Raw genomic sequence first — 17,352 nt, 5'->3', positions numbered from 1 at the left:
TACTGTGAAAACGTGACATTCAAATAAAAAGAAAAGGAACACGCTCTTCTATCAGTATGAAGGGTATTTATGTCCCAAAATAGTCCGCCATAAAAAAACACAGAACATGGTATTCTGATTGAAATCTGACAGAATAACAGGGTGTTTTAATATTACAGGCACTTTCAAGAAAGTACTGTATAAAATGAGAGACACCATGCTTTCATTTATATTTTATTTGGTTTGGTTTGGTCCGAGCGCTAGATACATTATGTATGATGAAGTAATTCCACCATCCACCTGCAGGAAAACAGTTCAGGGACGGTTTGCCACGTTGGCTCAGTAAACTTACCTTTCACACAGTGACACAGATTGTGCACAGCCCGCAGCAGCTGCTGCTGCTGCTGCTGCTGGTGACTGTAAACCTCCAACAGGGCAGGTAACAGGTTCAGTGACCGGCTCAAGGGCAATGTGGGTCTATATGTTGACAGAAATCCAGAGGATGTCCATGTAATGTAATGGTAAACTGACCTTCTGTGTCCGTGGCAGTTTTCACCTTTATCATCAATTCCAGGCTCCAGTGAGTATTGAGACGTGGTCAATACAGCAGTAGGTGTCCTAATAGTTTCTATGTATAACATATTTCTTCAGTAAGGATAACGTAGGATTAATTGTTTTATTTTTCAATGAATCCATTGATTATTTAGTTTAGTCATATATTTTGGGAGCTGCACCTATTTGCTTTCTGAGTTACATAAGGAGCTCATATCTAAGCTGCAGCTAGCAGCTGGTTGGCTTAGCTTAGCATAAAGACTGGACACAGCTAGCCTAGCTCTGTCCAACAATAACACGATCCACCTACCAGCACCTCTAAAGCACATGTTGATGATTTAGAAGTGCTGGTGGGCAGATTGTGTTACCTTCACACAGAGGAAGGTAGAGCTGTTTGCTCCAGTTTCCAGTGCTAAGCTAAGCTAACAGGCTGTTAAACATTTGCTGAAAAAGATTTCCCACAGCCCAGATAATGACTAGGTATTAGTAGGAATTGGTAGTGTGCTGCGTACTGTTTTATCATAGAACATGCAAAAAAGTTGCAAATACAAAAACAAGTTTATTTATTATTAATATCCACATTTCTTTGGTCTTCCGTTCGACTGAGTTCAATTTAGGGAGTTAAAACTGTGTTAAATGCGATGCAGACAGCAGCAAAAAAAACAACTTAAATGTGGCTGCATGAAATCTACCCGAATTCTCATTGAGAAGAAATGACATAATGCCTGGACACAAAATGCATCAAGGCCGGCCAGGAAACTATTTTTAACCATTCAGTTTCTCGCAGAGCGGCCTTCAACATCACGCCCTCTCACTGTTTTGCTCAGTGACCCACTAACTCTTACTGCAGCTGACAGAACACAAATGTTATTGATGAGTGATAATTTGTACTAATTTGTCTCAGATGAGCAAGCCGCTCAGATTCAGTATTCATACAGAACACACACATGTTTCCATGCGTGCAGCTTTGTCTGGAGTGTAATATCTCGTGTTGGACCGACACAGGACAGGACACAAGAGCGTCTTTGAACAGAGTGCGGTCAGCACCACCTTTGTTAGTCAGAAACATTTCAGGCCCAACACACACACAGTACAGTTTTTAGTCTTTTTGCTCACAGCTGGCAGACTCTTTTCATGCAGGGAACACAGAGGATAAATGCAAATTCATTACAGAACTGGTCTGTAATGAGACGCATGGAGCCTTGTTATCTCACAGCTCAGCAGTGATTCAGTGGGCTTGTATTGAATGGTATTTTTTACAGAAGATATGACGAGCTTCCAACATCTATATTGTTGGAAAAAATATTGAAATGTTCGAGACATTGAGCTTTTAACGTTAGTTAGTCAGTAACCCTATCTATGAAGGCATAATTTATAAAGGTTTCTATGTTATGTGTCTTTATAAATACTTTATAAATGCTTTAGCTCAGTAGCAAGTAATTCATGAGAACAACCTTTGGGTTTGAGGATCAATGCCTCTTCATGGTGTACTGTATGTCCTCCCTTAGCATAACACCAGCTTTGTCTTTATACAGTTGCTAGCTCTTGTTATTTATCTGGAAGACCACCTGCATGGGCTGTTACATCAAAAGAGCTGCAGAGCATTTCCAAGCCAGGGTTGAATATACAAGGAAGCGTCTGTCTTCTGGGAAGGACTGTTGTTGAACTTCAATGCTGTAGTGGAAGAACCCTTTAATAATGACCTGCTAACACTTATAGTTGCAGACCTGATGGCTTATAAAGTGAGAAATGGATTACATTCCGTTAATGACTTATGAGAGAGTGAGAAAACCATTTGATTTTTGATTTTTTCATCACACTGTCAACAGCTTCTCTTTATAATGAGGTCATATTAAACGCCATCAGTTGGGCTTTCAGATGTTTCAAACAGCACTCTGTTACCGAGTCTATTTGTGCAACCCTTTTATGGCTTGTGCTTTACCGTGCTGCAGTACTGTATTTAGATAAAGACTGACGCTGCATTCAAAACAACCTGAGGTCGTAGGAGCACGGACGCAAATAGTGTTGTGTAAATTAAACTGTGGGATCCCAGATGGAGGCTTAGAGTGTGTTTACACATCAGAGTCTGTAAATATTAATGCAGAGCCGACCGAAGTCACGGTAGCACCTCCCTCCTTTCTTCCTTCTGCCCTCTTCTTTTTCTCATCCCCTCCTCCCTCTTTTCTCTCTGTTGTTTCCTTCCTTCTGTCCATCCCTCCATCTGCGTCAGTTTATCAGATGTTTGTGCGGTGCTGTCATGGAAGCCAGTGCACCGGTACCATCCCCCGCTTTCATTTCCTGTCTTCTCTTTCCTCCACAGTACTTCCTTTAATTTGTTTTTGCTTTAATTTAATGTTCTCATTTCCTTTCTTCGTCCTTTTTTTTTAAACTCCTGTTTCATTTTTATCCTTCCTGCCCTTCCTTTTTCTTGGCGTTTCTTTATGTTCACCTCCTCTCATTTTACTCTCCTTCACTTGGAAACAAATAAAATCCTTGACTTTGGGAAACCCAACCCAAATCCCATATTGTGTTGCTATGTTTTCACAGGCCTCATTTCCCAGCTTCCCAGTGTCGTGACGCTTTCATCCTGTTTCTGTTAGCGTGTTCCTCTGCTTGTATAGATCTTTGTTTAACAGGACCAGGATGACGCAGAAACCTCAAGATCATGGGAACACCCTGTAGATTCTACAGTATGTGCAGACGCGCCGCTCCAAAGATAACATCCTGAGGAGACTGTGGAGCAGTTAGCAGAGCCCAACAGTGTAGATTTAGTGAAGAACGATGTCCAACTCCTCACAAATCACCTGCACTGCTGCACCGAGTTGTTTTTGATTCAAAAAGTTTGTTGAATATTTCACACTGAGCAGTCATAAGCTAGATTCCTGACAAATGGTCATGAGTGGTGTAAGATTCAAGTTTCTTTAGCATTTTGTTATCTTTAGCCGGGCTAACAGCCGGCTAATGTCGGCCTCTTTGTCGGCCCACCGCTTTGGTCCAGAGTGAAATATCTCAACACCTACAGACATCCGTAGTACCCGAGGGAGGAATCCTAATGAATGACTGTGGTGATCCTCTAAACCTGCCAGCAGGTCAGAGTTTTCACGATTGTAGTGAAGTATCTCAACAACCACAAATCAGGATTGGCACACATTCTGTACACATGTTCATTGTACTCAGTCAATGTGTCCTAATAACTTTGATGAGCCTTTGGCTTTTCCTCTAGTGCCATAATCAGGTCAAAAAATACTGACTGATTCAATACTAATGCTACAAATGACCACGCGACTGCATTGTGGTGTTGTTGGCAGGACATATTCTACGAGCCGTTGTCACACCATTGTGGACGTTTTGAGGGATGGGTTTAGGTAATTAAGATCATTTTGAGTAATTTAACAGGAAACGACCTCCCTAGCATGACTGTAAACTCTTGGTCTTATTAAAAAAACTTTAATAAGTCAAAAAAAGGTAAAATAAAAGCAATAATTTTCTCCCTGATGTAAGTGATTAATTACAGTGTATGCATTTGAAAGCTTGCAAGCTCATTGCAAATGAGTTAATTAGTTAATTTCTCAGAGAATCCTCACAAAACATCTAAACATGGATTAAAACTGACAAAGTAAATTACAGTTACAAATGTGTAGAATCTGGGTCCGATCGACCAGACTGACTATTTCACAGCTTTTTTTAGGATCTTATTTGTTTAAGCAGTGAGTCGAGAACTGGAGCATTGTTGGTGTTGTATCAGCTCATGGGAATTCTGACAAATGCTTTCAGCTCTGGCTCATTCTCACTCTTCCTCATCTTTCTTCCTCTCCATTAGTATTTCTGGCTGAAGCTCCTTTCTCCTACTTCCTTAGTGCCAGAGTTTTATGTAATGCTTTGTTGCTGTTCAGGGCCTTTTACGGTCTTTTTGTTCAGCTCGTTAACCCTCCATCACTCATTCAGTTTCTCCTTACGCTAAACCATATTTCACTTTTTTCTTTCATATCGTGCCATTCTTTTGTCGCTTTGTCCTGTTTATCATTGTTTACTTTTTACTGAATAGCTTGAGCTTGTTTAATTGGAGAGAGTTGAATCCAAATCACTGGACTTTTTATTGAGCAAAACTGCTGTTTTTCAAACAGGCTTCTTCACTTCTAAATGTCGTGGGGAAACTGACAACGTTGGCCTTTGCGATGTGAGTATGCTGGCTGTATATTCCACATATTGTCAGTATATTAGCCTCCTCAGAGAATCTTTGACAGTTCCAGCCCACCCGCTGTCAGCAGACCGACAGACAATACAAGTATTCATCCTCTCAACCAAAGTTCAGAGAGAGAACGTGTAAGAAGGCCTCCAATCATCTTCTTAAAGGGCTTCTCTGTCTCTCTAGCTCAGTCTCCCTCCCTCCTCATCCCTATTCAAACATATCTCTCGCTATCATTGGAGCCAATTGGACAAAATGTACAGTATGTGGTTGTGTGTAAGGGCATGGCCTAGAATGGCCTCTTTTTTACCGTGCTGTATATTCAAACAGTATCAGATGAACGGATCAACCAGTTTGGGCTGCTTAAATCATCCAGGAGAAATTGTTTGTGTGTGTGTGTGTGTAAACTAGAAAAAAAAAAGGTATGGAGCTAGCCAGCCTCTTCTTTGGACTTGTGTGTCGTTTGTGTGGGTATATGCAGTGAGTGTGCGCTTGTGTGCTTTAGAAAGTGAGATTTTCTGGTGGGAAATGTTTTGTCTTTTGGTGCCTCTTTCGTGAAGTGAGCCTGTCATTGGCCCCGGCCCTGATGAATATTCATACAAGTGACAAAGAACGCTTGCATAAACAAAGTTGAAGCCAATTAGTCCCCAGAGAGCGAGAGCGAGAGTGAGAGACACAGAATCCCTGTGCCCATGTGTGTGTCTGTCTGTGTGCACCCTCACAGACACTTGCACTTGTTGCGTTCAAGAAGAGAAACCCCGACAAAGTGAACCATGACGAATTGATTTGAACCTCGGCCGCCACGGAGCCGTTAATTATCACGGGCCCTACGTCACAGGATTTAAATCACAATCTCTATTGTCAGCATGGGTGCCAAGGTGTGGCCTCGAGCTGCCGTTCGCCTCAGCTTCACAGTGCTCGCTGTGCCCCGAGAGCCGTGGGTTAACATTTGCGCTTCTCTCCCCGTCTGTGTAGAGCAACGGCAACAAAAGAGCAGGGTCGAAATTCACGCCCGTCTGAACAAAAGACGGATTGTTTTATGTCGGTCTTGACCTCCTGAGGAGTTTTCCCACTGCTCCCCCCCCCCCCCGCGTCAGAGCCTCACGCCTACTTCGCTCAGACTCTCCCTGTCTCGTGTTACAGGCCGAAGACGGAGCGCATATCATCTTCCCCTCATTGAAACACGCTCGTTCTTCTATTTATAACTCCTCAAGTTGCTTTCATTTGCTTTTATCTCGAGAAACTGCGCCTCTTGATTTTGTTTCTATCTCCGTCCTCAGTTTGTCTGACTGGAATGCTTTTATTCTTCGTCAGTGGCAGCTTCTAAATATATAAAATATATATTAATATCCATAAGATATATGAAATAACATTATCAATATCAACTTTGTTTTAGTATTGAACTATTTAAAAATGAACATGCTGCCTGCAACACTGTTTTTACATAATAACCAATCACAGTGCTGAGATCAGGTCACATGACTGTGACACAGCTTGTGACATGGATCCACTGAAAGGAAATCTCCATGATGGAGTACTTTCTAGACGTGTGGATGACTTCTGTTTATTAAAACCAGCCAACATAACCAAGTTGTCAGCATCATGTTCTTCACACACACTGTATGTATAGATTGCATTGATTACTTGAAACACACAGGTTTTTGTATTGATTTGTATAAATTAACTGCGACAAGAGTCATGAGTGATTTTCTGTTGTTGTGTGTGTGTATTGATGACGTGGTGTGTTTTGTAGCGCTGCCTCTTTGAGAGCTCAGCCTTGTTGTCGATGTATGTGTTCACTGCTGCACCTCACCTCTGACTCATGCCTCCTGCGTTGAAGATCATCACACCTTTAAAAATAATGCATTCAAATTGACTGAAAAACAAGTTTCTCCCATTCAAAAATATCTCAGCAATTTAATTCCCAGTTAATTTACAGGATATACATTCTGTGCTTTTTTTCCTACTCAGGGCGGTGCGATCTCCATCCTGACGGCCTGTGAGAGGCCCGGTGACTTTGCTGGAGTGGTTCTGATAGCTCCGATGGTCCAGATGAACCCAGACTCGGCCACGCCGTTCAAGGTACCACACAATCGCTCGTCCACTCTTCTATCCTCTTCACCTTTGCGCTCTCGTTTCCTCTGCTCTTTCCTTCATAATTGAGTCACTTTATTCAGTCAAGTACTCAGTTTACCCAGGAGTCTCTTTCGCCTTGCTCCACTCAGCACTGCTGTGGGAGATTACTATCATAGAATATATATATATTTTTTTTTTAGTGTAAGTGCCACTTGAGCAGCAGTAGTTTACTCTCTTTCTGAATCTCACAGATAGAAGTGTGTCCAAGTGTCACGGCCAAAGACAATCTGCATGGAAGGAGAAGAGAGCTTTTATTTTGCATGCAAACGGGTGGATTATACACTGCATACTCAAAATGTTCATCGCTGTATGTCTTTGTAACACGAGTCAGATGGCGAGAAAAATAATAATAGCGAGGGATAGAAACATCCACCAGGGAGGTGTTGATGTGTGAGAATAAACTGGAACGCTCTGTGTGTTTTGTTTTTCGCTGTTTGCAGGTTTTTATGGCGAAGGTCCTAAACCACATGCTGCCGAGCCTCACTCTTGGCGCCATCGATTCCAAATGGATCTCACGGGACAAGAAGCAGGTGAGAGACACATGTTGGTGTGCGTCTGGGCGGGAGGGCGGTCATTGAAATATCAGGGAAGGGCGCCGCGGAACATTATTTAACCAGGTCTCAAGGGGGAGAATTGCATGTGTGTGATGTCATGCACCAACTCCATTTTACAGTCTCAGGAGGAAAGACCAACCTGCAATACATAATGAGAATTCTTTTCAAAAGTGTGTGTGTGTGTGTGTGTGTGTGTGTGTGTGTGTGTGTGTGTGTGTGTGTGTGTGTGTGTGTGTGTGTGTAATACCTTGAGTGGGTTGCATTGTTATTTGTAATTATAAAAACAGGTCCATGTACTGTGTCACCTACAGGACAACGCTTGTGTGCACTGTATTTGGCTGCGTGTGTATTTCGAATGAAACCACAGAGGAGACAAAAACACACATGCCGGCAGCTATGGCAAGCTGTACTTATTACTGATATTTGAAAAAGTAATTTCGCCGAGTCAAAACTCTAATCTTAGATATCTCTAAATACATTTTGACAAGTAAGATTCAAACTACTTTTGCCATTAATGTGTGTGGGGTTGCTTATTACCGACGCCTACAGTTCAGTTGCAGATATCTGCAACTGAACTGTGACTAGTTTTAATTCCAGTTCTTTAAATCAATTCAAGATATCTACATTGTCCTTTTTTCGATAGAATTTAGAATTCTAGCGAGTCAAAAATGATGTTGTCGATATCTCAAACTGGAATTAGGTATAGTAATAATTTATTTGTAGACAATTGTATTTTATTCTGCAGAGTCAAAATGTATTTACATATACCTTGAAATAAAGTTTGAACGAGCCAAAATGATGTTTCAGATATCTGTAGTTATGTCGGGATCAGCAGCAATCGTTCGTTGTAGGTCCTCGAGTATGCCTGGAGACAATAAATATGCTGTAAATCTTATAAAAGAACTCTCGAGTGAACGATACTCTTGTTCGTCACACATTCCTCGATGATAAGCTCTTTCTATTTTATGGCCTTTTTTTCTAACTATCTTCTCCAAAACAGCAACCGCCATTTTTTTCGGCTGACACTGTTCAAGTGCTTTGCTGGGCCAATATCCAATGGGAAGCTTGCATGGGCAGCGTCATGCACAACAATTCCGTCAAAAAGACGTCTGCAACTATTATTTAGAGCAGTCAAAACAGAGCTACAGATATCTGCCATGTCACTTAGGGTGTGTATCACTGCGGTTTACAGATATCTCTTACTGTTGTTTTGACTCGTCAGGATGAGTTATAGATATCTTAAACACAAATTCTGACTGGTCAAAGCGTAATTACGACTAGTCAAAATGACGTCGACATATGTAATGTTAATTCCTTATGGTTAAACTTGGGCCATATCCTGCTATGATTATATTTCCCACAGTATCTATTTTTACATCCTTTCATGTGTGTCCGGGTACAAGCTTCGTCGCTGACTTCTCTGAGCTTCTGAACAGGCCGTGTTGTGTCACGTCTCAGCTTACAGTCATTCATTATTTAAAGCAGCAGCGCATGTGGCCTGTGAGAAGCTGCTTCTGTTAGAGTGGGCCATCAGCTGTGTTTGCATGTGAGATGAATAGAAATGTGTGTGTGTGTGTGACATGTGACATTTATGGACCGTATGGAAGTATTCATGTTTGATGTAAGAAAAACAGGGTGTGCCGTCTGCTCCTCAACTGTGATTTAAACTAATGTAGCATGTTACATTTACTTTCTGTGAGTCTTATTTGTATTTCCATTAAAGCCCCCCATCCATTTATTTATAATCCTTACTCCAATTTGCCAACATTCATGGTTTTTCCCAGGACTCTTCTTACTTTCATGGCTCTGTTTTTTCCCATAGAGGCACTTATTCTCCCGATATTTGGATTAAACCGCAAAGTTTATAGTGCTTGTTCGATATAGATGCTTAAGCGTAATAAACTTGAGCATTGTCCACTTTGCCCCATGACCCTTTGTTGTCTGTCTCTCTCTTTCCTGCCAGGTGGAGTCGTATGTCGCCGATGAGCTGAACTTCCACGGTGGCATGCGGGTGTCGTTCGCCATGCAGCTGATGGGGGCGGCGGCGCGCATCGAGAAGGAGATCCCGTCCATCAGCTGGCCCTTCCTGCTCCTGCATGGCGACGAAGACAAGCTCTGCGACATCAGAGGCTCCAAGATGATGTACGAGAACGCTCCGGCCTCAGACAAGAAAATCAAGGTGAGGATGGGTTGCTTTCAGACAATGGTATGGAAATGATTTAGAAAAATGTGTTTTTTTATTTCAAATTATTCTTTTCAGTGGGACTGCCTGTTAAAATACTGTCAAAGAAAATGAAATAATCACATTGACACAAACTTGTATCCAGCACAACATTTTTTTTGTGGTGTTCTCCAAATGACTTCGATTTCAAACAAGCCCTCTCTCTTGACTCTCTCGCTCCTCCTGTTCAGGTCTTCGAGGGAGGCTACCACTGCCTTCACCACGACCTCCCAGAGGTGGCCGAGTCCGTGCTGAAGGAGGTGAGCAGCTGGATCACAGAGCGCCTCCCCGCTACGACATCACCACAACCGCAAGGCTCCTAGAATCGGGACTTTGACAAACCGGTCAGCGCTCCAAGGGAACTGCTAACCTCATTCCAAGAGGCCTGCTCTCTTTCCAGTCAGGCAAAACAACACTACTACTACTACTACACTCTCTGGCCTGGGTAATACATTCGGGCATAAAGACTTTATTTTCTCTGTATAAAAAGCGTAATGACTTCATCCTCTGAGCACAAACTGTACAAAACTAAATATATCAACCTCAAACCGAGTTACTCTGATTTAAATTGGATGATGGGGTCAGAAAGCACTTCTTATTGTAGGTCAGTTTCCATGTGATCATCTCCATTGGACCTCACTGGGGTGCAGCTCAAGTTAATTAAAATGTAAGCTACAGTGTGCTGGGGTTCAAAGTGCAATAATGAAGTTTTCCTCCACATTTATACACACAAGTGGGATCGTTTTAAGAAGTAATGACAAACCTGATATTGTAAATTTTTTTAATCTGCACCGGCACATTTCCTCTTTGCTCATCCACCCTGAGGAGACAGGTCAGAGGTCAGGATCAGCAGGGGGGCAGCCCCTCTGGAGCCGCTGTCGGTTAGCAATAGCTCTACTGTCAGCAGTGTATGAGTAACACACAACATCAGTGGATACAAAACAGATTTGATCGAGACAGTTTTGATAGTGTCTTTTGACACTTATATAGTAACTTATAAACTTATTCTGTAAGCACATGTGACTGTGTATATATAACAAATCCTCTCTTCTCCTGACTGCTGCATCTCCCGATTCTTTGGCGCGGATGTATTACATTACTTCCCCACCACCTCCATTCATTGACTGAGTTACCAATGGACACAACGACTCTCCATGGAAAGTACTATCGTTCTTTCAGTGAGCCTTAATAGTGTATATGGACATGACGAGGATGTAGATTAATAAGGTACAGCTGCTCTATCTCTCTCTGCAAGTGGGAATTAGAGGAAGAGTGCAAAGTTCAAAAGCCCCCCCCCCTCTCTGACCTTTGACCTTTAAGGTCACAGTTGATTTCACTGTTAGGGTCATTCTCCGCGGCTATAACTTCATTAAGCTCAGACTGCAGACTAGGACCCAGCTGGAAAACGAAGGGGACCCATTGCTCTGTTACTGTGGACAAAAGAGTAGATCTCCTCTGTTCAACAGCATCTGTCATGTGGTAGACACTTTTATCCAAATCACCTTGAAGTAACATGGATATATGCAGGGTTTTTTTTATTGCATGGGTGGATAGTGGGAATCCAACTCAGAACAATGCCGTAGTCATCGTTTTTTTTGGGAGGACAGGATGTTCTCTACAATAGATTCCAGACGAGGAGGAACAGAAAGTGATTTGACTGAGAACAGTCAGACTCACCGGATGTAGACTGTAGGTATAAGCCTGCTGTTGGCTGCGTATGTTGGCTGCGACCTTTCTTTATTGCTGACAGCGTTAGTTCTGTCTATGGCGAGACTACTGATAATTATAGTGCTGGCTTCAAAAACACAATTTTTTTTTTTAATCCAAGTAATTAAAAAGATAGACTTTATGCCTTCTAGCTAGTAACAGGAATAGTGTGCTGTAGGTTTCCTCTAAATCCCATCTACAGTTCGAGTGGTCAAGCTAATATTTCCCCTTCTACTTTCTATGTTCCCAAAGTATGAACCTGTCACTTCAGGACTTAAATATAGTTCTTCAACAAAACCATAGCAATAATGTCGTCGCAGTAGCCTATATTTTTGGTAGCCATTAATTATACGATAGACAGACACACACTGAGCTCACCATTTTATATTGTCAGGTAGACGGTAATTAGCAGGCTTTGCATCAAGCATAAGAAAGTTCCAGCCGCGCGAGTCAAGCGTTTTAAAGTTCGTCCACCCCCGACACCGAACACGGAAAGGGATCAAATGTTCTGTGGCCGTTCAAACAACAGATAACAAGTGTCTGTTTGTTGACTTCAGACCTCATGTCCTAAAAAACATCTCGTGTGCAGTTCTTGGAAAGAGACTCGACTGTTCCACTCTGGCTTTTTTAGGAGTGTTTTTTTTTTTTCTTTATCAGTTCAAAGGGCCTCATGGAGAGAGTGTAGGGGGACATGGTGTAACCACGGTGATTACTACAAGACTGATGGAATGAGATGAATTTTTGGCTTCATGCCTCGCTCTGTCTCTTTTTATTTTTATTTTTATTTTTTATTACCTCCCTCCCTCTCTCCCTATCTCACTTCCTATCTCACCCTGTGTCACCCAGCTTTTTTTTTTTACTGTGGTGAGCAGCGCTCTTTGTTTTGTCCATCACAGAGCCCCTTGTTCTACTGCTTATTCGAACATCTTCTGTCAGCCACCCACACTGTCCCTAGTGGTCAGTCTTTTGGCCGGAGAGCTGCCACTCGTTTAGCAGGGAACACATTGCTTGACCTGCCACTGACCCTGCTCGGCTTAATGCTGTATCAAACTCGCTAAATTCCTTCAGGGACGCAAAGACTTGACGTTTCTGAGTCTGTATGCGAGTGTGATATAAAATTGCGCGCCCGCTGTCATGCCGTGCTGACACTTTCCAGCATAGAGGGGCCAGGGTTTGATCCCGTGGCTAGACGGCTCTTCAGTGTGAAATTTGCATGTTGTCAGCGTGGGTTTTTTCCGGGCTCTCTGGTTTCCTCCCTCAGTCCAAAGGCAGAGTTCAAAGGGACTCATGCAGAGAGAGTAGGGAGTGTCTCTATGTGCCAGTTCTGCGATAGTTTGGTGACCTGTCCAAGGTGCACCCTGCCTTCACCCAATGTCCGCTGAATATTGCGACCCTGGCGTTGAGGATGTAAGTGCACCAGGCCAGATATCAGGTTACCTTGGGTGCAGACATAGATTGAGATGTAACGTGTTCGTCGGTCCCAGTGGGAGTCCGACCGTTAACCTCAACCTCATATCACATCACTTCAAACACAATCTACTCCTGACTGAGCTGCAGCCGGCACAGCACACACAAAAGGCTGCACAGTCCCAGTGGTATTCAGGCTGCACAATGGACTCCGACGCGTATGCAGTCAATTTAAAAAAGCCCTACCTGTCAGACTACACGAGTGCTTATTACTGCTATCGTTAGCTATGGGGGTGGTGAGAGACGGAGATGGAGCGAGAGGAGAAGAGAGAGAAGCTGTCAGTAACCATGGCAGTAAAATCATCCAGTGAAAAATGTGTATTTGCTAATGGTGCAGGGTGTGAAGCAGACGTTGCTGGTCTTTCAGAGCTGGTTGTCCATTTTGCTGCTCCGAGGATTCCCTTTTGTGTGAGCGTGGAGATAAGAGAGCAAACAACTACCGTCATCAGCTTGCAGTGAATAACAAGAGCTGCTACACACTCACTGAATTCAAATCAGGCTGGTCTGCTGTTTGTACTGAAAACACACTATTTGCATTTTTGCAAAGAATGACTTCTTTGCAATATTAAGGCCAAAATGTTTGTGTATTTTTGCCCCCATCTATCCCCCGCCTTGATTCAAAAGTGGTGTACAAAGCACTATAAGTGAAATTAAAAGAGGGATCCACCACTTTTTTTTACTTTTCAATTCACTCCTATTCATTCCTTAAAGGTGTGTGATCCCTGACACAACCCTCACATTGTGCAAAGGCATTTACTGTCAGCCTCCCCTGGTCATGCCAATGTCCTTTTCTACTGGTGTGTGGACTTGTACAAGCATGAGGTGTATGCAGGTTTGCCATACTGAGAGATAGCCATGTACAGAAGTATTGCTCTGTTAATATGTAATAATCCAATCGACTGTTAATATCGTTTTTATTTAGGACAGAAGTTAATGTTAAGGGGGAAACTAATCTGGCTGCAGCTTTTCTGACAAAACGAAATTCAGCTGGCCTGCAGGTTGGTGAATGGGGTCTGTGTTTTTTATTTGTATCTCGACTTTATGACTGTTTCTAAGAAAAGAGCTGTTATATATGATGGAGGACTGAGGGGCACAAGCCAGTCTTTCTCTAATTTGATGAGATTAAGGTGCACTGGAAATATTCAGTGCAGAGTTTGCACGAATGAAGTCTAGCGTCAGTGCTCGAGTGGACAGCAAGACTTGAAGAGGTCTTCTCCAAAATGCTGTAAATGCATGAACATGTTATACAGATGATCCAAGTTGTTGTCATCGTTTCCTCCCCTGGGAACTTAAGTTACACACTAGTCTTTAAAAATCTTTCATTTGAAAATGCAGATGCCATTTGAAAATGGTTGATATTGCATTTTGGAGCAAAAACCTCATTCAAATCTTGCTGATTTGATCAACAATGCTGATTGATTTGATTTACTTCTAGAGGTCAGACTGCTTGATTACTGAACGTAACTGTAATACACTGTACAATAGAATAGTATCTCTAACAATACTAGATGGAAGTACAAAAAACAAGCCCCTGATGTATTTTACAAATTCTTTATTTATCTTCTCTAGAGTATTTATAGGATTTAATTTTATGTATAGGCTACTATATATTGATTACGCATCATGACAAGGCACTTTTTATACCATAAACCAGTCCTATCCTGTAATTTTTACTGTTGACGCTCAGTTACATGAAGCTCCATAATACTTTTTGAGATGGAAACTGGTTCAAGGTTGTATGTATGTACAGCAGTCCCAAAAATGTATGACAATGTTTCTGATATGATTTTGCATAGAGAGTATTTTACTACTGTGTGTTGAAGTGTCTTTGTGCTGTGTGTCACACAACTATCAATGTTTAAACCATCTGATTTCAAAATGTTTCGTAACAAGATCTTAACAACAGCGTGTGATTTCTACAGGTTTGGGAAAATGTACTTTTTTCCCCAAATTTGCTTTTCAGGAACTTCACTTTCTCTTTAATCTTAAGGTATCTCCTCTTAAAACAAACTTTAAATGGTATGCACATGAGTGAGAAACTTAATGTAGCTCTCTGCATTCGTAACATCTTGTGTTACATCTTAGATTAAAGACAATTTGGTCAAAACACGTTCGAGGACTAAATTGCAGGTATCAGGTTTTCTTCCAACAGCAGCATGTTTCAGCGTTCCACACAATTAAAAGATTTTTATGGGAATACGTATCGTACGTCTATTTTTGGACTGTGGTCTCGTGTTGTTTGTGCCTTATTACTGTGACCATTGTGTGTTTTGATATGGATAAACTGCACAGGGCTGCGTTAAGCAGATGAGTGTCTCTGTTACTCTGCTTTTCTGGTTGTCACATCTGTTTCTGTTTCAGTAATTGTGTCTGTCTGCTTATAGTCTTCCTGTCTCTCTCTTTCTATTTACCGGTGTGTCTGTCTGAATTTATGTCCAATCTGTTTCTGAGTCTTTCAGCACAGGCTGAGATACAGCTCATAAACCCCAGCCCCAACACTTTACATTAAAGAGGAGGCTTTTGCCCTCCACGGGATGCTGAAATGATGAACGTGTAACATTTTTTCCCCCTATTGGTTTCCAATTGAAAACAGGAAGTTCTGTCCATAACATGACATGTGTGCTGTACTAAAAGCACTAAAATAGTCACAGTTGGCTCCTGTATATGTGGCAGAACTGGAGACAAACTTTAACACGGTTTGTTATTACTTGTACTGTGCAGTTACTCTGCACTTTTGTCGGGTGTCGTAATATTCATGAACCAAAAATTCTGGCCATAGTTACTGGTAAAGATCTATATTTCAATTGTCTGTGAGGAGGCTGTAACAGAAAACTAAGATACAATTAAAAAACATGAGGACAATGACGTGTGAATTGTTGTCAGGATAAGCAATGTTCATCATCCCATCAAAACATACAGAATAAATGTGATGAGAAAATAGTTCTACATTTTTTTCATTATGTTATGGGAAACAATGTTAATCAAACCTGAATATGATCATGCATTGACATAAAGTATGAAGTCAATTGGACATCGTTGACCACATAACGTTACGTTGAAGCATCACAGTCCTGCGTCTTTCTTGTACATTGATGCATTGCTTGTTTTAACAGTGTACTAAACATTGGATGACACTATTTGAAAAGACCTGAGCTAATACTCAAGTATCAACTGTATATTTTTGTATATCAAGGTTTTTATGCCACTAATGCCATACTCCACTATCTGCACAGGCAGGTAGGCGTGCACGCACACACACACACACACACACCTCTCTACAACATCTAACTACGAGGACAACTGGTAATAAGTCTCGTGACCTTTTTGAGTTATCCCTGATGTTCTTTTCATTGAGCATGTACATTGGTGTTGCAACCATGTAAGTGTCTTTTTAAAATAAATTGTCAAATAAACAAAACAAAACTAAGAAACTCAACTTTTGTGTTCTACATCTCTAAGGCCAGTATAACATTTAATTTAACTCAGACTTTTTAATATTGTCAATTTAATATTGTCAGAATCCTACACTTTTCACTGATGTGTCGTAGTCCCTTCATAATAAGTAGAGTATCAGCATTAGACAATTTTAGTAAGTGTGACAACATATTGTATATAAAATATAATAATCAAAGTACTTCTGAATCACTGAACTACTTGGATATTCTATGATGTCCACACTCTCTTACAGAATAAACTTTATGACTGTTTAACTGTGCAGTCTGACTGGAATACTTTTACAGCTTCTCTTCATAATGGGTTCAGTGAGAAGGCAAATGTTTTTATTTAACTTCATAGTTCAGTTTATTAATAAATCATATTTGGACACTTTATAAGAAGGAAAGCATCAGGTGGGAGAAACTTTTTTTTCTCGTTTTATGTTATTATTGTGTTTTCACCCTAATTCCAAGAAAATATCTCAATTATTCAAAGAGGTAACTATTATTACTGGCATACTTTTTGGGACCAATCATTGGATGTAGACTATCTAGTGAAGGATTTAACCTCCCGCTGCAAGTAACGTGAAGATTGAAACGTTCATTTCCATGATGAAATGCATGCAGCAGAGTGAAGTTGAATGTGACACGGGTCAGTATACCTGACAAACTGGTTTATGTGGTGTTTTGTGGGCAAACTCAAGTACGATGCAGGACAACGCTGCTCATATGGTTCAAATAGTGCCAGCAGTTGACTTGGTTCTTCGGGAGATTCAAAGCACACATCAGCCAGTAGGTGGCGGTATTGCATCACATAACTCATTGAAGACAGCCTCAGTTGTATGAATGTAGAGTTTGAGCTGTGTTTCCAGATTGGTGCCCACATAAGCGAGGCATGAATGAGCGAAGGCTGAAGATTTTAAATTACAATGATTTATATGTTATGTTTTATTTGGTTTTTCAGACTTTTCAATCTCAGGGCATGAATTTGCACTGACCTTACTCTTGTACAAACACCGAGGTCGTAATGTAATAAAATCGTACTACATTAGCCCTAATTTTGATAACACACTTTAAATCAAACACATGCTACACTATATCTTTTGTGGTGTTTTC

General features: G+C 41.4%; 1 protein-coding gene across 2 annotated transcripts in view; it reads left to right on the top strand.

Annotated features, from left to right (window-relative positions):
• The window catches only part of mgll (monoglyceride lipase), a gene marked incomplete at its 5' end in the record, with an annotated part of 35,788 nt that extends 19,561 nt beyond the window's left edge, over nt 1-16,227 (top strand). For both annotated transcript variants that reach the window (XM_079175003.1, XM_079175002.1), the window contains 4 exons: nt 6,689-6,799; nt 7,294-7,383; nt 9,371-9,586; nt 9,820-16,227. In XM_079175003.1, the coding sequence (XP_079031129.1) occupies nt 6,689-6,799; nt 7,294-7,383; nt 9,371-9,586; nt 9,820-9,951 (549 nt within the window). In that variant the 3' untranslated portion in view covers nt 9,952-16,227. The remainder of the gene's footprint in view (nt 1-6,688; nt 6,800-7,293; nt 7,384-9,370; nt 9,587-9,819) is intronic.
• Nucleotides 16,228-17,352: the final 1,125 nt, after the last annotated feature.

Source organism: Pholis gunnellus, assembly GCF_910591455.1.
Source record: "Pholis gunnellus genome assembly, chromosome: 2".
Lineage (NCBI taxonomy): Eukaryota > Metazoa > Chordata > Actinopteri > Perciformes > Pholidae > Pholis > Pholis gunnellus.
Note: the sequence above shows the minus strand (reverse complement) of the source record. Positions and strands in the feature narration are given on the sequence as shown.